Source organism: Oikopleura dioica, chromosome PAR, assembly GCF_907165135.1.
Source record: "Oikopleura dioica chromosome PAR, OKI2018_I68_1.0, whole genome shotgun sequence".
In the NCBI taxonomy this organism is placed as follows: Eukaryota; Metazoa; Chordata; class Appendicularia; order Copelata; family Oikopleuridae; genus Oikopleura; species Oikopleura dioica.
In genome coordinates this window covers 8139007-8157378 of record NC_137293.1, presented here as the reverse complement: position 1 = coordinate 8157378, position 18372 = coordinate 8139007, and the positions used below count along the sequence as shown (strand labels likewise).

The 18372-nt window shown below is 40.4% G+C and overlaps 8 protein-coding genes and 1 long non-coding RNA gene across 10 annotated transcripts in view; 4 read left to right on the top strand and 5 right to left on the bottom strand.

Moving 5' to 3' along the window:
- LOC145705847 (propionyl-CoA carboxylase alpha chain, mitochondrial-like) overlaps positions 1 to 18372 on the bottom strand; it is a 43268-nt gene that overhangs the window by 2487 nt on the left and 22409 nt on the right. The window contains exon 2 of the mRNA XM_081783344.1: positions 21 to 325. Within this exon, the coding sequence (XP_081639470.1) occupies positions 21 to 324 (304 nt within the window). The 5' untranslated portion in view covers position 325. The remainder of the gene's footprint in view (positions 1 to 20; positions 326 to 18372) is intronic.
- Positions 452 to 3242, bottom strand: LOC145701631 (conserved oligomeric Golgi complex subunit 8-like). The gene is made up of 5 exons (XM_081778843.1): positions 2944 to 3242; positions 2713 to 2896; positions 2574 to 2666; positions 2264 to 2528; positions 452 to 2196 (listed from the first exon to the last, which is right to left on the bottom strand). Exons 1-5 carry the CDS (start codon positions 3240 to 3242, stop codon positions 1274 to 1276), a joined length of 1764 nt encoding a protein of 587 aa, XP_081634969.1. The 3' UTR covers positions 452 to 1273.
- Positions 4460 to 5522, top strand: LOC145705892 (uncharacterized). The gene is made up of 3 exons (XR_014134642.1): positions 4460 to 4860; positions 5017 to 5223; positions 5284 to 5522. It is a non-coding gene; the product is annotated as an uncharacterized LOC145705892 (long non-coding RNA).
- On the top strand, positions 5644 to 7234 carry LOC145705866 (uncharacterized). The gene is made up of 2 exons (XM_081783365.1): positions 5644 to 6256; positions 6694 to 7234. Exons 1-2 carry the CDS (start codon positions 5797 to 5799, stop codon positions 7191 to 7193), a joined length of 960 nt encoding a protein of 319 aa, XP_081639491.1. The 5' UTR covers positions 5644 to 5796; the 3' UTR covers positions 7194 to 7234.
- LOC145705875 (uncharacterized) lies at positions 7168 to 8259 on the bottom strand. The gene is made up of 4 exons (XM_081783377.1): positions 7930 to 8259; positions 7804 to 7887; positions 7535 to 7761; positions 7168 to 7492 (listed from the first exon to the last, which is right to left on the bottom strand). Exons 1-4 carry the CDS (start codon positions 8091 to 8093, stop codon positions 7251 to 7253), a joined length of 717 nt encoding a protein of 238 aa, XP_081639503.1. The 5' UTR covers positions 8094 to 8259; the 3' UTR covers positions 7168 to 7250.
- LOC145705850 (putative sodium-coupled neutral amino acid transporter 6) lies at positions 9317 to 12196 on the top strand. 2 transcript variants are annotated; one of them, XM_081783348.1, is made up of 10 exons: positions 9317 to 9501; positions 9553 to 9682; positions 9727 to 9867; positions 9910 to 10070; positions 10117 to 10200; positions 10243 to 10509; positions 10552 to 10687; positions 10730 to 10809; positions 10852 to 10980; positions 11027 to 12196. In XM_081783348.1, exons 1-10 carry the CDS (start codon positions 9346 to 9348, stop codon positions 11204 to 11206), a joined length of 1464 nt encoding a protein of 487 aa, XP_081639474.1. In that variant the 5' UTR covers positions 9317 to 9345; the 3' UTR covers positions 11207 to 12196. The 2 variants fall into 2 exon arrangements, with proteins under 2 accessions (XP_081639474.1, XP_081639473.1); XM_081783347.1 differs by having other exon boundaries at positions 10552 to 10809.
- Positions 12442 to 13688, top strand: LOC145705865 (alpha-tocopherol transfer protein-like). The gene is made up of 6 exons (XM_081783364.1): positions 12442 to 12735; positions 12778 to 12960; positions 13002 to 13272; positions 13317 to 13415; positions 13456 to 13563; positions 13608 to 13688. Exons 1-6 carry the CDS (start codon positions 12470 to 12472, stop codon positions 13650 to 13652), a joined length of 972 nt encoding a protein of 323 aa, XP_081639490.1. The 5' UTR covers positions 12442 to 12469; the 3' UTR covers positions 13653 to 13688.
- On the bottom strand, positions 13642 to 15155 carry LOC145705877 (heparan sulfate glucosamine 3-O-sulfotransferase 5-like). Its single transcript, XM_081783379.1, has 8 exons — positions 14879 to 15155; positions 14738 to 14811; positions 14599 to 14689; positions 14395 to 14557; positions 14304 to 14348; positions 14005 to 14209; positions 13838 to 13958; positions 13642 to 13797 (listed from the first exon to the last, which is right to left on the bottom strand). Exons 1-6 carry the CDS (start codon positions 15008 to 15010, stop codon positions 14052 to 14054), a joined length of 663 nt encoding a protein of 220 aa, XP_081639505.1. The 5' UTR covers positions 15011 to 15155; the 3' UTR covers positions 13642 to 13797; positions 13838 to 13958; positions 14005 to 14051.
- On the bottom strand, positions 15626 to 17167 carry LOC145705855 (uncharacterized). The gene is made up of 4 exons (XM_081783354.1): positions 17025 to 17167; positions 16552 to 16980; positions 16003 to 16509; positions 15626 to 15951 (listed from the first exon to the last, which is right to left on the bottom strand). Exons 1-4 carry the CDS (start codon positions 17155 to 17157, stop codon positions 15731 to 15733), a joined length of 1290 nt encoding a protein of 429 aa, XP_081639480.1. The 5' UTR covers positions 17158 to 17167; the 3' UTR covers positions 15626 to 15730.

Genomic DNA, 18372 nt, shown 5'->3' with positions numbered 1-18372 from the left:
AAGTTTTTTGTCTGACTTACTGATTGCCTCAATGATTCTGTCCATTCTGAGGTAGGACTCGTTAGTTGGCGCTGGTCCAACGCAAACCCTTTCGTCCGCCATGTTGGCGTGCACGGTCTGCGCGTCCGCCTCAGAGTAGACCGACACGGTCTTGATTCCCATTTCTTTTGCGGTCTTGAAGACGCGGCATGCGATTTCTCCACGGTTGGCGACGAGAATCTTGTCAAACTGGGGCTCGTTGGGATCGTACGTCACAGTCTTGTAAATGTCCTTCTGCCAGTTGTGGGCAGAGCGAGCCGAGAGTCGGTTCACTTTTCGGAACATTCTGAAAACAAAACTGCTTATTTACTGTTCAATTTTAATTTAAGATTTCCTTAGCGCTGACAAACTTTGAAGCTTGCGGTCTAGAATGTTACATAACTAGTAAGTTTGCATTTTAAACTTTGCTGACATCATCGAATTCCTTTGCGACCTGCGTAATTTAATATGAATCGAAGATTTTCTTCAGAATATTGGTAATTTAACATTGCTTACCATTTTAGTTTATGTGCTGATAAGTGCTCTGTTAGTAGATGAGAAGTTAATTATCATTTATTCTGCATAATATTTTCTCTTCACGCCGGGCGCCGAAATGTTGCCAAATGTCAGAACGAGGTAAAGGCAAACATTTGAGGTATGGAATGAATAATAGCTGCCCTTCGGTCGGTTATTCAAGCACTTCATTCAAGCGCGAAAAAAGTAGTAAATCGCGGGTTAGGTCAACGCCCAGAAAATCGTAGTCGCCGCGCGAGTAAGAATAGCTCATTGGGTTAACCTAATCACCCAAATATAAATCGTTCTCTGAGGAAGATAGAGTTCGCAATTTAAAAAATAAAGAGGTGATTTGCCATTGATTCAATATTTAGTTTATATAAATATAAAAGCGGAAAATATATTGCACACCAGTAAAGAGGATTGATACAGAAAGAAAAGGGAGTTTTGAAGGGCGTGTTTTTAATCGTTTTCGTCTTGTTTTTCTTGTGGTTCTGATTCCGGCTCTGGCTCAGGCTGAGGAACTGTCTCGGGTTGATTTTCTTCTGGAACATTTTCAGATTCTTCTGGAGCGTTTTCTGGTTGAGACTGCTCAGGGGGCATTTGAGAAGCTTCAGATTCAGCTGGAGTTTCAGCGTTTTCAAGAGGAGCAGGTTCTTTTATGAGGTTAAATTAGTACTTATTAGTTACATGCAAATGCTCAAACTGCTATTTTTACAAGCGATTAGTGGACAAATAGATGTTAGTTATCCTTTCCTTGAGCTTCCTCTGATTTTTCCTCTTGCTTTGATTCGTCTAGTTGGTTTTCTTGAGCTAGTTCTGGTGTCTGCTGCGAATCGCCATTTTCTGTGATCGCGGTTTCTGGAATTTTCTCTTCTTTCGGTTTTGTTTGAACTTCAGTCGTACTGTCTTCTTCTGTAGGGACATGCTGTTGGAGTCTTTTGCAGATCGTTGCTACGTCCAAAGAGTAAATTTCAACAGATTCTCGGACGGGAATTCCTAAACTCGCAGCGAGAGTGGCCGCCGGGAAGAGATTTGACAAGCAAGTGTTGATAAATGGCAAGAACTCGCTGATGACGGTGGAGCAGAGTTTCGTAAATGACTCCTTTTCGCGACTGGTAAAAGAGACAGCTTCGGCGCGATGGAGTTGGATAATCCGCTCGATTACTGCATTCGCCATTCTTTTGAGCCGACCTTTGACCTTGGGCGCTAATGCGATCGGGCAGCACAGTCTTAGGTTGGAAAATGCAGTTTGGCATCCGTTCGCCAGGACGGCTAATGGAATGAACTCTAACAACGAGGTCGGCGGTTGCAAGGAAATTCCGATGCCACCCGAAGCAATTGGCGTCGAAAAGAGCGACACCGATTCCGCCAGTTGAAAATGCGCCATGTAATGGAGAAAGTCCTGTTCTGCTTTTGAAATTTGATCGTCAAAGTACTTTTCTGCTGCGTCCATGAAAATTGGCATCAGTAGGGGGCGGAAATCAGCGCCGACGCGCGAGAAAGAGAGCCCAAAGTACATGGACTGCGCTAGAATTGCTTCTAGGTGAGAAGCGCAGCCGCGATCCAAGTCGGTCTTCAGCACTTCCAGGAACTCGTTGACTTTTCGAACGACCCAGGAGTGGAAGAGCAAGGACTTTTTTAGGTTTTCAATTTGCTTTCTTACTTCATTACTGGGATATTTAGAGAAATGCTTAGAGAACAAAATTGACCATTTATTCTAATTTTGAACCTCTTTCCTGAGTTCCCTCGCCACTATGATCATCCGAAAAGATTGCCCTGTATTGAGTAATAATGTCGAACATGTGCACTCTGCAAGCTTCGATAGTTTTTGTTATGTGCGTGTGAGGATCGTTGTCAGGAATCGCTTTCAGATTTGTTTGGAGCCAGAAGTCGCGCGCTTGGAGGAACTTGATTCGCAACTCGGCTTCGGAGAAACAGTTCATTCGGCGCAGATAGCTGATGATTCGAAGACAGGCGGGGAGTTGAACATTTGTCTGAAGGAAAGATAATGAAGAAGGTCTCGGGGTTGATGAAGGTACCTTGAGTTGTGAAAGAAGATGATTGAGCAAAAGATGAGACGATGCCTTGACAGCGCGAACGATATTAGCGATGATTTCAATATGAGAAAATTTCTAGGGATATTTTTATCATTTGAAAAGGAGGAAACAAGTTCGTTACCCGTTCAAGTTTTCGGATAAACTCGATAAGTTCGAGCGCTTCTTCGTAGTAGCCATTTCTGACGGTTGTGTCGACAAGCTGAGGTACTTCCAGAAGCTCTAGAAGCTCGGTGTAGCGCAATTTCGTCAAGTTGTTCATTTTGCGATCGTGGGAAATTGTCGAGACTTTTTCGTGGAAAGCATTGCTAGAATCAAAGAATAAGAGGGGGAAGTGATGAAAGGGAAAAATTACCAGTTGTCAATTGCGCCAGGAAGATGCTCCAGGAGATTTTCGAGTCTTCCTTCAACAGTTGAAAATTCTGAGAAAACGTCTCTCGTGCAGTCTGCCGTTTGAATGAAAGTCTTGTAATTCTTAAACGCGAGTTCTTGCGTTTGATTTTGATTTTCTTCGCGCGCTTCGGCCAGCCGTTCTGGTTCTTTTTTCAGAGTAGCGAGAGGATAGCCGCTGAGTTCTTGGAGATATTCGCAGAAATCCGGGTCGGCAGCCCATTCCGCCGGGAAAATATCGGTGAACACGCCTTCCGACTCCATTCTAAAAAAACACAGGCTTGTAAGGGAGTGAGCTTCATCTTTTTTTTTATTCATTTATATTGAATTTATGCAGTGTCATTTTATAAGTCAGTTTATATTTAGTTTCGGGATAAAAAGACAACCCCTGATAACAGAATTTCAGAGCGTAGTTTTTCTCAAGATTTCATTTTAAAAAATGTAGAGCCGATCATAGACGATTTCATTCTAAAAAGATAAAAATAACTAAAAATTTCAAATATTCATTTTGATTATTAAATTCTTAGGTACGAATTTGAAATATTTTGGGCAGTGACAACAGAATTTCAGAAAGATCGTTTAGAGGTGCATTCATTTTAGTTATATTCATTTATATTTTTATTCTTTTATTTATTCAAAACAAGGAATAGCTGACAACCGGCCTGTAGAACGTATTTTTTCTCAAGAATCCATTTTATAGGATTTAAAGCCACTCATCGACATGTCCATTCTAAAGACAAAAATAACGCTGTTTGTTTTGATTTAATTCATTTATTCAACTGTCACAATAAATTTCGTTGAAAATAGGGTTTCAGTGTCCATTTCAAGGAGTCAGTTTCACAAAAAGTAAGGGAAAATTTGAGATCGCTGAGGCAAGATGGAATTTGCAGTTCTTTTGCTATCATTTTATTATCACAAAAAGAGGCTCAATTTTAAAGGAATCAACATTATTCTTGAAGAGAAGAATTTTTGAACGTACTTTCGCAATTATAAAGAGCATTGATATTGTTTTCATTTTACTTTTGATAATTATGTGACAACAGCATAAGTGAGAGAGTTTTTGCTTTTGAGTTCATTTTATAATTTTTCATCAAATAAAGCTATCATTTAGCGAAGATGTCCGAGACAAGATAGAAGTCACAGTTATTTCGCTTTACATTTTTTTGTTTTTAAAATAATCAAAAATCATTATTTTTATGAAGAAAAGTGCCTACCATAGGTAATTTCGGGCGAGGCATGCATATTGTTTTATATAAAGAAATTGCTATCATTTTATTTTCATTTGTTAAAAATTTATCTCGAACAATACACGAAGCAGTTGAAGCATTCCAGCGTGCTGTTCACTAAAAGATAAGATGTTGCAATCATTTTATTTTTAAGAAAAGAATCAAATTTTATAATATAAGAAAAACGTCATTTCAATAAAATGTTACATGAACGAGTTTTTGGTGTTTTCAATTAATATGATAATGCTATCATTTTATTTTAATTTTTTTTTGGAATCTTCAATCTTTTTCTTATTTTTTCGTCATCAGTTTCTTATCATTTCGGTTGACAGTTGATCGATTCTCCCAGACATTCTCCATTCCAGTCGAAAACGAAACAAACGGTCGAAAAAAGGCACCTCGCGCTAAGTTTTCATCATTCTCTGGCGCTGAGTCATCGTAGTAACAATTGTCGAATGAGAATCGAGACTGCGCTGCTTTCATTCCATCTCGCTCCTTTGACTGAATAATCTCAGATTGACGCAAAAGCTGGTGGAAGATGAGGAGTATAAAGAGGAATCGACAAATTGAAGATTTGGTCTTTGATAAACTTCAGAAAAGAGGATTTATTGAGAATGGCGAAGAAAATGCGAATTTTATTAAGAATCTTCCGCTAGGTATGATTTAAATTACAATTAATTGTGTTACTAATAATTTTAATTGACTATTATTGTCATTATTCAGTAATTTAAAGAATCAATAAAAATGATTAATTTTTCGGCACAATTAATTGAAAAAAATTGATTTAATACGGTCTTTTTAAATATTTCTAGAGGAAAGTCTCGAAAAAATGTCCGAGCGCGCTCAAAAACGCCGATTTCGCCCGTCGCTCACGCCCGAAGGCGTTTTTAACACGCCCCGAGCTGTCGAAGAATTTCTCGCCTTCGCGGATTCGGATTTGTTTCCCTGGATCAATGAAGTCAAGCAGATTCTGCAAATTCATGTCGCTTATAAAATCGCCCTTGATTCGTGTTGTTTAGGCGATGGGAAAATTTTAGTTTCTTGTGGGTTTTTATTATTTATTTTTTATCCCTAAAAAGAGTCGTTGTTGGCAATTTTGGAGACAGAGTGCGGAGAAGATCGAAATCTTGAGTTGTTGAAAAACCAAGTTTTGGAGGAAGTTTACGCCTCGCTCCAAAATCAACAAGATTCGTCGCGGATAAGAAATCTGGTCAACTCGGGAGATTATCTTGCTTTTATTCAATCGAAGAAAGAGATCAACGTTCATCCGGTCGAACATGAAGATTTTTGCTCGTTTGCTTCGCAGTTTCCTATTTTAGGAGCGGATTAAAACAATAATAATATTTAGTAAGACAAAGTTCCTTTCGGAAATTCTCCCAAATCGACAATTTAGGAGCACTTATTTGTCAAAAAACTTTGCGAATCCATCTGAAAGTAGCAATAACTTCCCTCTCGATCAAATTCGACACCAGCATCGTCGAGAGTCAAGCCGAATCGACCTCCGAGATTTCTCCGCTGACTCCTCCAGAAAACGACCCTGTCGAAGAAAATGCGGAAGAGCCGCTCTTCAAATTCCTCCTAAGCTTCGCGAAATGACGGACACCTTCGACCCGTACATTTCCGACATTGATCATTACTCCCTTTCGCTGCCGAATAAAGTTACTTGCTGCTCGACTGCGTTTAACAAAAAGTTTCTCGCCTGCTGTAGGAGTGACAGCATTACCACCTTGGTCGATGTAAAACGCAAGGTCAAGATCGACCTCAAATCTCACTCTGGCCCCGTTTTTGCGTCCACCTTTCTCCGCCACAGCGATTATCTCCTCACTGGCGGCAGAGACAGAACAGTTCGGCTGTGGAACACGTCCGAATTCATCAATTCTAGAGAAGGCGCCGTCTCCCTCGACTTTATCTACCGCGGCCACACGTCACATGTCACTGATATTGCTGCTTCCTCGCTTGATCTTTACTTTGCTACTGCCTCGGACGATACTACTGCTCGATTGTGGAGAATCGAATCTGATCAAAACTTACGAGTGTTTGTTGGACATTTAGGTTTGTTTTTCTTTCCTTCAAAAATATCTAAATATCTTTTTCGAAAAAAGGACTCAGAAAAAGCATTTTGAAATTTTATAACACCTCATAATAAGCAATAAACATTTGTACACCTTTTTATTATAGACGTAGGTCGGCGAAAAAAGCTCAATTAAGATTTTGCAACATAATTGAATGCATGGATATTTAATGAGAATTTTTATAGAGGAAAAGTTACCATGATAATTTTACGAAATTTTCTCAAACAATCTGTAAGCAAAAGCATGCCATAGTTATAACTATCACTAGCTGCAAACTTTGTCTTGTGATCATCATTACATAACGAGTAATTTTAACAGGACATCATTGATTTAGGAAGCAACCAATTGTCCTGGACTTGGATTAATTACCTCTATATCTGATTGATGGATTATTCAATAAATCTTATTTTTTATCAGACGCTGTCAACACGGTGGCCTTCCATCCGAACTCGAACTACGTTCTGACAGGCTCTGATGATGGATCCGTGCGTCTGTGGGACGTGAACACTGCCAAATGCCAGCGCGTTTTTGGAATCGATCCAAAAGGCGAACAAGGAGGCCTCGAAACAGCAGTCCTGTCTGTTTCAATGAATCCCAACGGCCGTGAAGTGGCGGCCAGCTATAGAGACGGAACGATACGCGTCTACGACCTCAAAGAAGCTCGAGCAACGCTAGAATACGCAACCACTCAAGTCGCAACGCAGCTTTCTTACAACGCCGATGGATCCCTTCTCGCGTCGATTTATGACGAAGCCCTGCGAATTTGGAACTCAGAAAAGGAAGTCTGTAAATTGCAGCCGAAATTTAACATTTCCGAATTCGAAAATGATGAAAACGAAGCGCAGAATGAACTCAAGAAATCATTGGTATCTGTTTATTTTGAAGGCACGGGAGATTTGACACTGATTTCTTCATGAATTTTGGACTTGCGCATAAACTGTCTTTTTCAATTTCTGAATTTCTCTTTTTCTTTTTTATTTTCGTTTTGAATTCTTGGGACCACCAGGGACCTTTTTAGGCGTTTTTTCTCCGACTTGTTTTCGTCGCTCAAGTTCCTTTTTCTCGAGAGCTTTTCGTCGAGTTTTAGCGGCGAGTCTTCTGCCGCGAATTTTGCCTAATTCGATCATCTTGTTTGTCCACTTTTCGTAGCGTTTTTTCATGCATCTGTGCCGGCGCAAAACGGGTTTTGCCCGTTCTGTCTGCTTTGTTGGCCAATCTAAGATGATTTTAACCATTTTTCAAACGGTAGAAGACTTACAGTGGCTCTTAGCTGGAAATTTCTCGCCATAGCAGCAGTAAAACCACTCGCCGCAGTTTTCAAAGTCCACTTTTATTTCGCCATTTAGATCTTGAGGCTCCCAGTAGTCCGGATCATCCCAAATGCTTTTGAGTCTTTCCACGCATTCGGGATCTTCCCAGCTGAATTTTTTCTCGATCTCGGTCGGCTCGCTTGGTTTTTCGTCATCATCTGTTTTAGGCTCATCTCTAATTTCCAGTCAATATTTTTTTTTGTAATTTTTAGCTTACTTTTGCCCAGATCTAAGAATTTCAGAGAATGTTTTCTTCAGTTCTGGCTTCTCATAATCTTCTTCGACAATTCGAATCGCTTTGCTAGAATTCAATCAAACCCGCAAATGGGACAGTTTTAGCAACCTTTCCAAGACTTCTTTATCTCCAAAAATTACGCTTTTATCTATCTTTTTGGCTAAATTCAGCATCTCTTTTGCCTCTTCCATAAATTCTGCTTCTGTGGGGATGTTATGCTGCCCGAATGGTATCTCTGTCGGCGTCTCCATCGAGGATATCTTTTTATCCATCGGTGCTGATTTCTATTTTCCGACTGATACAAGTGGCATGTTTTGACGGACTTATATATTCTGGCTCGATAAAATATGATAGTTCAAGCATCACATCCGGGATATCAACGATCATGAGGAATCTATGGTCGGAATGATCTATCATAATTAGGGCAATCGAAACTAACACCTTTCCCAATTATAATTCCCGAGTCGGGAATCCCGACAGTTAAAATTTCCGACATGATAAATTAATTAGTAGATGTCCTTGATTATTAGACAGAGTCTCGCTTTGCAGACTAGTTTTTAATTCGGTAGATAAAGAGAGGGCGTGTTGCCTTTTTTAAATCATCAGTGGCAGAAGCTTGGCACTTTTTCAGTATTTCATAAGCCAGAGTTTGCTGCGCCGTTTGAGCAATTATTTGGCCTCGCTTTTTTGCTTTGCACTTTGGCGTAAAATCCTCTTCGTGTCAACATTATTTGTTTTCGTTTTGAGCACGAAAGAGATTTAGTGCCAACAACGGGTCATTAGTGAAGTTCTAGTGCTTTTCTAGAGAGGCTTTTTTGAGATTGAGCAGCTCATTAGCGTTCTGATTGAACCTTAAAAAGTTGTGACCCCGATCGTTTTTATTTTATTTTTATTGCGCTGTTAAAATCATCGGCTGATTTAAGTGGTATTTTTTCGTAAATTCTTAGCGATAAGCGACAAAAATCGACGAGAAAAAGGAACGAGAGAATATCAAAGAAAGCGTACTGAGAATAAGTACGGTGGTAGTAAATTTTTGTGGCCTCTTAAAATTTTTACCGGCGTTACTTTGAAGGGATAAATTATTTGGACGGGTGTTTAAGAGCCTCAAAATTTCATGTTTCAACTTTGCCGGCCGTAAGGTCGTCTGGCAGCAGCTGAATTACAGATTTATCTGTTTGTTCCTCGCTGGCAAGAGTTGAAGTAAGCATCAATGTTCTGATTTTAGACGGTTAGATCTGCTCGGATCGCTCAGTTCCTCGTCGAAAATGTCGAACAGAGATGAAGAGAAAATCGGCCTCAACGATAACAACAATGAATCCGAGCCGCTTAACAAGCCAGGACTTGAAGAGGAATCGCCTGGGTCATGGCAAGAGTGGGACAAGGAAAGGGAACATCTCGCTTTCTTTTTCATTTTGGACTCGTCTCGGGTTGAAAAATAGAGCTCACAAGAGAACAAACAAATGATAGAGAAAACAAAGAATGATCCTTTACAAGACGAACTTCTTGCTCTCGATTTTCAACTTGATGAATGCGATCCTTGGCTCTGGAATTCTTGGTTTGGCTTATGCTGTCAAATCGCTTGGAATTCTCCTTTACATTATCATGCTTATGGGAGTCGCTGGAATGGCCTTCTACGCCATTACTCTTCTTCTTAACATGTGTCAAATTACTGGTTACCGAGTAAGTCGTCAGAAATCCTCAGCTTTTCAAATCCTTCATCATTTTTTCTAGTCTTACGAACAAATCGCCGAAGCAGCTTACGGTGCGCGCGGAAAGCTAGTTGCTGTTATTTGCATTTCCGTTCACACTCTTGGTGCTATGGTCAGCTTCTTGTTCATCTGCAAATACGAACTCCCTCCAGGTACAACGAAGTCAAAGTTCAAGGCTACTAACGCACGAGTTTAGTCGTTAAAATGTTCCTTGGAATCGACCCTTGTGTGGACACTTGGTACACCAATGGTGATGTTCTTACCGCCATGGTTGTTTTGTTCATTGTTGGTCCACTCGCTGCTGCTAAGGATATCTCCTTCTTGGGATACACTTCTGGTAAGCGTTTTTCTTTCTTCAATAGCTTGAAGCCGTTCCTAGGTTTTGCCATGGGCTGCATGATTTTCTGCACGGTTCTTATCGTCCTCCAGTCTTCCGGAATCCCATGCCCACTTGAGCCAAGCATGCCAGACGGTTATTGGCAGTTCATGTTTCAGAAAGCGGAAGAAGAGTGTGGCGCTGATTGGGGAGAGCTTACAAAGGTTTGAGGCCATCGTCATGTGACCTTACCTTATTTTTTCCATTTAGGAGTCCTATCTTGCGGATAAATACGACGAAGATTTGCTTGCCAATTTCCGAAGCAATGAAAACTTTGTTCTTCAGAACGAATCGGTTAGAAAAGACACCGTCCTTCGTCTCTGATTACCTTTTTAGTGCTCGCTCGCTGACCCTATCGCTGAATTTTACCACGAGGTTCCGACTCAGAGCTGCACCTCTGAATGGATTTCTCTCACTCTTCGATCTGCGTACGCCATCCCCACCATGGTCTTTGCCTTCCAATGCCACGCCTCTGTCTTGCCAATTTACGCCGAGCTCAAACAGCCATCAAAGAAGAAGATGCAGTACGTTTCCACGATTTCAATCGGTCTCGTTTTCATCATGTACTTGCTTGCTTCTCTCTTCGGCTATTTGACATTCAAGGTATCTATCTTCCAAAAGAGCTATTTTCTAATGCATTCTTAGAACGCTACTGGTCCAGAACTCTTCGTCATGTACTCAGGATACATGCCTGACGATCGTCTTATCCTTTTCGGTCGTTTGATGGTCCTCATTTGTGTTATTTTCTCAGCTCCTCTTCTCCATTACCCATGCAGAAAAGGTAAGAACGCTTCTTTCATCCTCTCTCTAGCATCTTTTCTAGCTCTTATCGTCGGAATCTGGGGCCCAGAGTACATGCCCGGCGGAAAAGACTTCAAATGGTTGATCTGGCTCGGAACTATGGTTAGAGAAATAGGCTTTTTCATTGAATAAACCGATATTTAGACTTTTATTTTGACTGCAGTTGTATTGATGGTCATCTTCGTCCCTGGAATCAAGGTCGTCTTTGGTTTGGCTGGTGCTACTGTCGCTACAATGCTGGTCATCATCATGCCTGCTGGATTTTACTACAAGGTACCGATTCTCCCAACGATGACATCGATTTCCATCGTTTGTTCAGCTCGGCCCAGAGCCAAAGGACTCCACAACGAAGCGAATCAACTACGCAGTCGTCATCGCTGGCTTTATCTTCGTCATCTTCTCCGTCTCTCTCCTTGTCTATGACATGATCAAGCCTAAGCACGAAGAGCACGCTTGCAGCATCATGCTGGACAGCTTGAAAGCCGGTGAAGCTCACTGAGCCAGCGACAGCACCGTAGAACCGCAAAAATTGTGAAGACCTAACGACCCAAACCACTCAAGACATACAGTATCATACTTCATGCACGAGCTGACACAAAAAAAACGATACAAACTGCGTTTCAAAATTTCATTTATTTTTTCTTGCCTTTACTGCCTTCTTAAGTTCCCCTTTTTGAAACAAAAGACTACCAATGTGGTGTGATAAAAGGTTCAAAAATGTCCGATTTATTCGGATTTGAACGCTGGTAAAGGCTTTACCGCTTTCAAATCTGATTAAATTGGGTAAAGCGCCAGGTGTCTTTTCTATTTTTCAACTCGTACGGTCAAGAAAACAAAAATAATAATAATAACTTATTCACGCTGATTATTGGTGATCTCTCTTTCGCATCTCCCTTTTTTTCGTGCGTCTGTTTATGATGATTTAAAATATTTAAATAAAATTTCTGTAAAAACATTTTCCTGAAAAAAAAAAGAAATAATGTCATGGTCTTGAAGTTTCTTATGATTGAATTTTTACTATACCAAACCTACATCTACCTTCTTTGTTTTATTGTTAATTCAACTACTCAGTAGTATTAGTGTGGTGTCTTGCCTACTTTCCGTCAAAGCTTCATTAGACTTCGAAGTTCACCGATCCTAGACTTTCAATGTGAGAAAAAACTGGTGTGAAAAAATACTCTTAGAATATCGTTAAAATCACTTTTTATTCGTTTCTTTATTATTGTGAGGAGACCTAGTTAGTCGACTATCTCGATTCAGGTAATTTTCGAAATGTTACTCGATTTTCAAAAAATATCAGAAATAGTCCGAAAGTTTGATCCGAGTTTAGATAGTCGACAGTATTAAACGTTTTAGAGTTTAAGTTAAAGACAAAACAGTTGCCAATTCTTTTCCCTGTCATTTCTCCGGTTTATTTATTTTATTTAATACACTCACCAAACTTTACTGTCAAGTTAGAAGCAGAATTAAATAAACATCCATTTCTATTTACGACTACAGCTGAGCATTAATTTACATGCTTTGTAAGGGTTTCTTTTTAATGCATTTTGAAACAGACAGGAAGCTGGACTTCTTCATCATTCCCGAAAAATATTTAAGCATTGCTGTAACTTTAAAACAACGATTTCGCACTCTTTTCAGCTTGTTTTGTTGCGCAAAACCAAATGAACTCATGTCCATGTCATGACTCTTCAAATATTTGCATTCACATTTTAGCAAAGAAAAATCAGCAGATTCAATCTTTTCAATCAAAAATAAAAATATGGGCTTCAAGTCAAAACTAAGCGCAAAAGACCTTGAAAAGGCTCAAAGAGAGCTAAACGAAGACCCAAAAACCAGAGATCAAGCAATAAAATCTCTGCGAACAAAGTGCAAAACATCGCGGAAAATCCCTAGTGTTTGCTGGCCAAGGCTCGACGATGGCTTCCTTCTGAGATTTTTGAGAGTCTCGAAGTTTGACCTTGATAAGGCGGTTGATAGACTTGAAAAGTACTTCGAGCTTCAGAAGGAATGGCCAGAGCTGTATGGGTAGGAAAAGAACTTGAAACTCACAGAGACAGTCTGATTCAGAGATTTTACATACAAATCAATACAAAGTCTCCTAGAAAATGGGGTGTCAGAACTGATGCCAGAAAAGGATGAAAACGGACTGACAACCATTGTTTTTCGCTTATCAAAATGGGACTCAGCAAGACACAGCGTTCATGAAGTTTACCGCGCTGCTGTTTTCCTTTGGGAGTATATGCTTCTTGAGTAACCGCATTTAACACTTGCTCTTCTCAAAATTTTATTAGCGAATCGGTTCAAGTCCACGGCGTCCGCGTTGTTGGCGACCAAGGATCGTTGAGCTTCGCGCATATTCGTGCCACTCCGATGCGAGTGAACAAAATGTGGAGCAGAGCTGTTGATGGATGCTATCCTTTCCGAAGCAAGGGAGCTGTCATGATAAAGTTCCCTGGTTGGTTCATGTCTATTTTCAATCTCTTCCAGACGTTCATGTCCCAAAAGATGAAGGATAGAATTGTCTTGATTGGACGAAATGAACCGGATGAGAAGCTTTTCCAGGTAGCAATTTATCGAAAATTATGAAAAAGAAAAGCGGACTTTAGCATGTTCCGGCGAAATATCTTCCTGAAGATATGGGAGGAGAAGTGAGCAACAAGAATCAGGCAGAATGGACTTGCAAACTCAAGAAACTCGCACCAAAGGTACAGAATAATTTTTATCTGAAGCAAAATAAAGAATTAGATCGAAGCAGATTTCGCGTATTTGAAAAGCCACTGCTCCACGACTGGAACTTATCGAAAAATTGAAGATGATGATACTGATATGCTTGCTGCTATGGAAATCGCAAAAGTACTATCAGACTCCTCAAAAATACCTTGACCCCTCTTTTCTAGCTCAAGATCGAAAACGCTGAAGTAGAAGAAGGAACTGAATTGTAATTGTTTATTCTATTGATAAGGCAAAATAAATGTACAGAAAATTAAACAAAAATACGATCTCCTTTCATGCAGCTTGCTTACTGATTCCATCCATAGTCGTGACCCATGAATTTAAAGAAGTCCCTGTTCAACGGTACGAATAATTCTATCTCAAAGTCACGAAAAGTCAAAGCAAAATGTTTTACCTCTCAGCCTTGATTGAGTTTCTTCGCTGATTTTTACATGATATCTGCCCTTAGATTTGTTCAGGCATCGCATTCCATCCGGGTGTTCGGGACTTGCATCAACTTTTATGCAATAAAATCCCTTCAAAAATATGCATTTTATCACACCAACAAACGAATGTAATTACCCTTGGACCGACGGCAAAACTTTCCTTGGTAACCTGGCTCGGCAAACTCAAGTGCTTTTCAACTTTGATAACTGATTCCCATGGTGTCTTTTGAGCACGTCTGCGTCGAGCACCAGAAGATCGTTGCCGAAAACTTCCTTCCATTTTTTGATAAATTTCATGTACCAAGAAGTTTTGATTTTCTGATCTTGAAAGTTGAGACCTTTCAGAGGTCAAATAACGAGTTGTCTCTGTTCTATTTTCGCTTAGACATTTTGTATGAGAGAACTGAGATCATCTCGTGATTTGACCCTTTCCTTGAGCTGGATCGCCATTTTTAAAGACTTCTTGCTCCAATTCTGGGCCTTTCAAAAAGGAAGTTTGAAGGAGGAAAAAAATAAGACCTGTTACCTGGTTCTTTGTTGAGCTTGAGCCTTTTGTCCTGAATCTGTGTGTATCCAGAGATGAGCCTGCTAACAGGCTCTCTCACGATGAGAACGAGTTTTAGCGGCTTGCATGTCCATTTACTCGCAAATCCTCGATCGCAATCTTCTTGTCTCTTTCTTTGCAATTCCTAAACTCTTCTATGCCTCCATCGAGTCTGTACGAGTTTACCTGCATTCTTTCAACTGCTTTCTTCACGACAAAGTATCGAGGTGTCTTCTCGATAACCAGTTGATCTTCTGTAGCTTCTGGCATCTGCTCTCTTCAAGAAACAATCAGAAAGTCAAGGAAAAAAATACGGGAAAGATACCGATACCATGAAAATCCTTGGTTGTAGTTAGCATCGCGATCAAAGAAGTGAATTTCCGGCCCAGCAGCAGAAACCTGCAAAAAGGAAGATGAAGTATGAATGATAAAACTTTCCAAGAAAAGAAAAATTGAATGAACTTACTTTTGAGTTGATCTCGACGAATTCTAGCAGTGCTCTTGTTCCACCTTTTCTGACTCCGAAGATAATCGCATCTGGCAATCTCTTTTGACTCTGTGCATGTGAAAGTCCTATGAAAAGAAGAATTCTCAACATTTTCTTTTTCAAAATATGAAAAAATTTAAAAGTTCGAACAATGTGTGAGAAGAAGGTGGTTGTGATTCGATGAGTACTTTTTGAATTGTTTGAACAAAAATTAAACCCCGCGGAGAACAGTTGACCCGCGCTACCGGAAAATTTTTCTCCCTTATCTGATAAAATCGGAAAATTGAAGATTTTCAACTGAAAATGAAGATTTCGAACGGACAGTGTGAATGAATTATATGATACTCACCTTTGGTGTCTGTTGGTCCTGAAAACCGCAAGAAACAAAATATGACTCCAATTGAGGAAAAGAAAAGGATCTTCACGAGGATAATTATAATTATGACTATCTTTTCGATGCAACAATTCGATGACTTTTCTTTTTGAACTTTTCCCGCCTTCTCGCTCATTTTGATAATTTCTAACAGAAAAACTTATTTTTTGTGAAACTGTTAGTCGACTTCCCCGCTGTGTAATCGCCTCGGTGTTCAATCTTAGAATCTAATTTTACTATTCTCTATCAGAACAAATTGTTGAATCGTTTTCTCAGCGAAACTTGCTTTCCCAGACTGCTACTAATGTCTTAGTTGCCTTTGGATTAAATGATTCATATATACGGATATATGCCGCATATAAACGGTATTTATTTATGTTTATGCACCTGATATCACAGAATTTTACTAGAATCGTGATTATCAATGATAAAACAGTTTACAAAAGTGTTGGAGCTTTTTAGCATTTGCCTCTCTTCATTTTTGTAATTCTGCAAGAAAATGCTCGTTTGGCATCGCAGGGGACATCGTTGAAGACTCCTCCGTTCATCATGAGGATTTCGCCGCACCACTCGTTCCCGCCAGAATTGTTCGGCTCACCAGAGTTCCAGTTGATGTAAAAATCGTCCTCTCCATCCGCGGTTTCCCAATCGTCTGAGTCATACCCAGTTCGAACGATTCCTAAAAGACATTTATCAACTTGTTTTCTTTGCGTTTCACGATGTTTATTACCGAGCCATTCTTTTCTCTTGACGTCTTCGTCCATGAACTCTTCAAACTCGTCCTCATCTTCGAAGAAGCTGACGTATCCATTGTGCTCTGCGCAGATGGCCGATGCATTTGCATACGTCACTTCACCTTCCATTCTGATGAACTGGGGGCATTCCAACAACTCCTCGCACTCGGCACCATTTTCTGTGCACTCGCAAATTTGCTCTTTATTTTTGCCCTTGGGTCCCTTCTTGTCATCCTTGATATTAATGAAAAAGAATTCACCAGGCCCAACTTCTTTTCGGCAAGTGTAGTGTCTCTTGGATTCTCCTTCGCCTTTCCCTCTTTGATCCTTGGTGTATTTACAGGGTACGTCGCTCATCTTTCCGTCGTCTTCGACGTCGATTTCAGCGCAATACTCGTTGTCGTCCTCGTTGTCAGGCTCATTATTCTTCCAGTTGGTGTAGAAATCCTCTGAACCATCGGCTGTTATCCAATCTTCTTCTCCAGGGCCAGTTCGCTCGTAGCCTCAAAAAGTGCTCCAAATCAAGTTAATTGAAAATCACTTACCGATCCACTGTTCAGCTTCTTTCGCCATGTCCATGAACAAATCGAATTCATTCTCATTTTTGAAGAATGCAAGATGTCCTCCAGCCGCTTCACAGTTAGCCTTAGCATCAGCGTAGTACTCTTTCTCTTCTTGTTTTTCGAAAACGCCGCAAGTGTACTTTGGCTTGCAAATGAGCCCAGTTCCAGTACACTGGCAGATCTCATCATCTGGATTTGTGAAACTTTCGCCGAAAGGAAGGACTTTCGCGCAGCTATAAGCTCGATAAGTATCGCATGGGATATCGTTCAGGCCACCGGTAATGCCGATTTCTCCACAACCCTCGTTGTATCCAGAGTTGTTTGGCTCTCCCCAGTTCCAATTAGTGTAGAACTCACTTCCACCATTACTGTTAACCCAAGTTGTTGAGTACTTGGATGTTCTTTTGATTCCTAAAACAAAAAATAATCCACAAAGTCAAAACTGCTTTACATACCATACCACTCCTTTCGTTTATCTCCCGATTCGAGGAATTGATTGTACTCATCGACAGTTCTAGCGTAAAAAACAGCGGCGCCAATGTCTTGACATTTCGTGGCAGCATCATCGTATTTTTCCTGACCGTCCATAGTAATGATTGCATAACAATCTTCAGGTGGCACCAATGTCGTAGTGGTTGTTGGTGTTGTTGTGGTGGTGGTGGTTTCAGACAATTCACCAGCTTCGCAAATTACACGGAGCTTTAGATGGGCTTATCATTTTTCCAAAAAAGGAAGAATTATCGACATGTATAGACTTTAAACTAATGATTACAGTATCAATAAACCCTGGCTGAGTGCTGCAGTCTTTAACAGTTTCAGCGCCATTCGCATCGATGGTTCCACAGCTGTAGTAATTATAAACCCAAAACTCACCCTCTTGCCCATCCAAAGCATCGAGAATCAGATCTTTTTTGATATTATTGGCAGGATCGGCGAGCCACATGTCCTTTTCGTAGCAGTAGTTTGCAGCAGCTTCGCCATCCATGGCTTCATCGGAAATGGAATAGTAGAAAAGCTGGGGAGCATCGTCGCCAGTCAATTTTTGAGCAAGTTCTTCGAGGTTGTCGATGATTCGGGACAGGACGTGAAGATTTTTCTTGGCTTCAAAGGTGTCTTCTTCGAGACAAACGAAAGAAGAGACCCAGTCGTCGAGAGTGTTCGACAAAACCTTGAGGTTAGAAGCAACTGAACGCTTGATATCGTACTCTGGAACATCGACTTCTTCAAAAGTAGGGTAAGTCAAGTAAGAGTCGCATTCTCCTCCGCTGATGTAAAGTGGGATTCCCAGCTCTTTTATGCGTTCCATTCTCTCTTTGAACGATTCAGCTGGCTGAATTTCCAGTTCGTGTGCAACCTGAGCGGAAAAGACATCAACATCTTGCCAAAATGAAATAAAGGGGGTTGCTTATTCGAAGATCAATATGAGTTCTACTGATTTTTGTAACATACCCCCTAAATTTCCGCGCAATTCGTGGTATTTCGCCCAAGTTTACGTTTCCTAACTTTTCCGAAACCCCGAAATTTACGCTTCCTCGCGTTTCCCCGCGTTTCCAAATTTCTTCTCCTAACTTTTCCGCGTGCGCCTAAATTTACTCGCGACCCGCTGAAATGCGCGTCAATGCTAATGATTCATTAACGGGCGCGAAAAAATTAAGTAATACTTATTTATTAGTTCATGTTTTCAAAGTTGTATTGACAAAAATTTTAACTCTAATTAGAATAGATAATTTTAAGTAACAGGCAAATACTAAAAGCATGTGAAAAGCAGTCGAATACAGTTGGTTTTCAGGTACTTGATGCGCT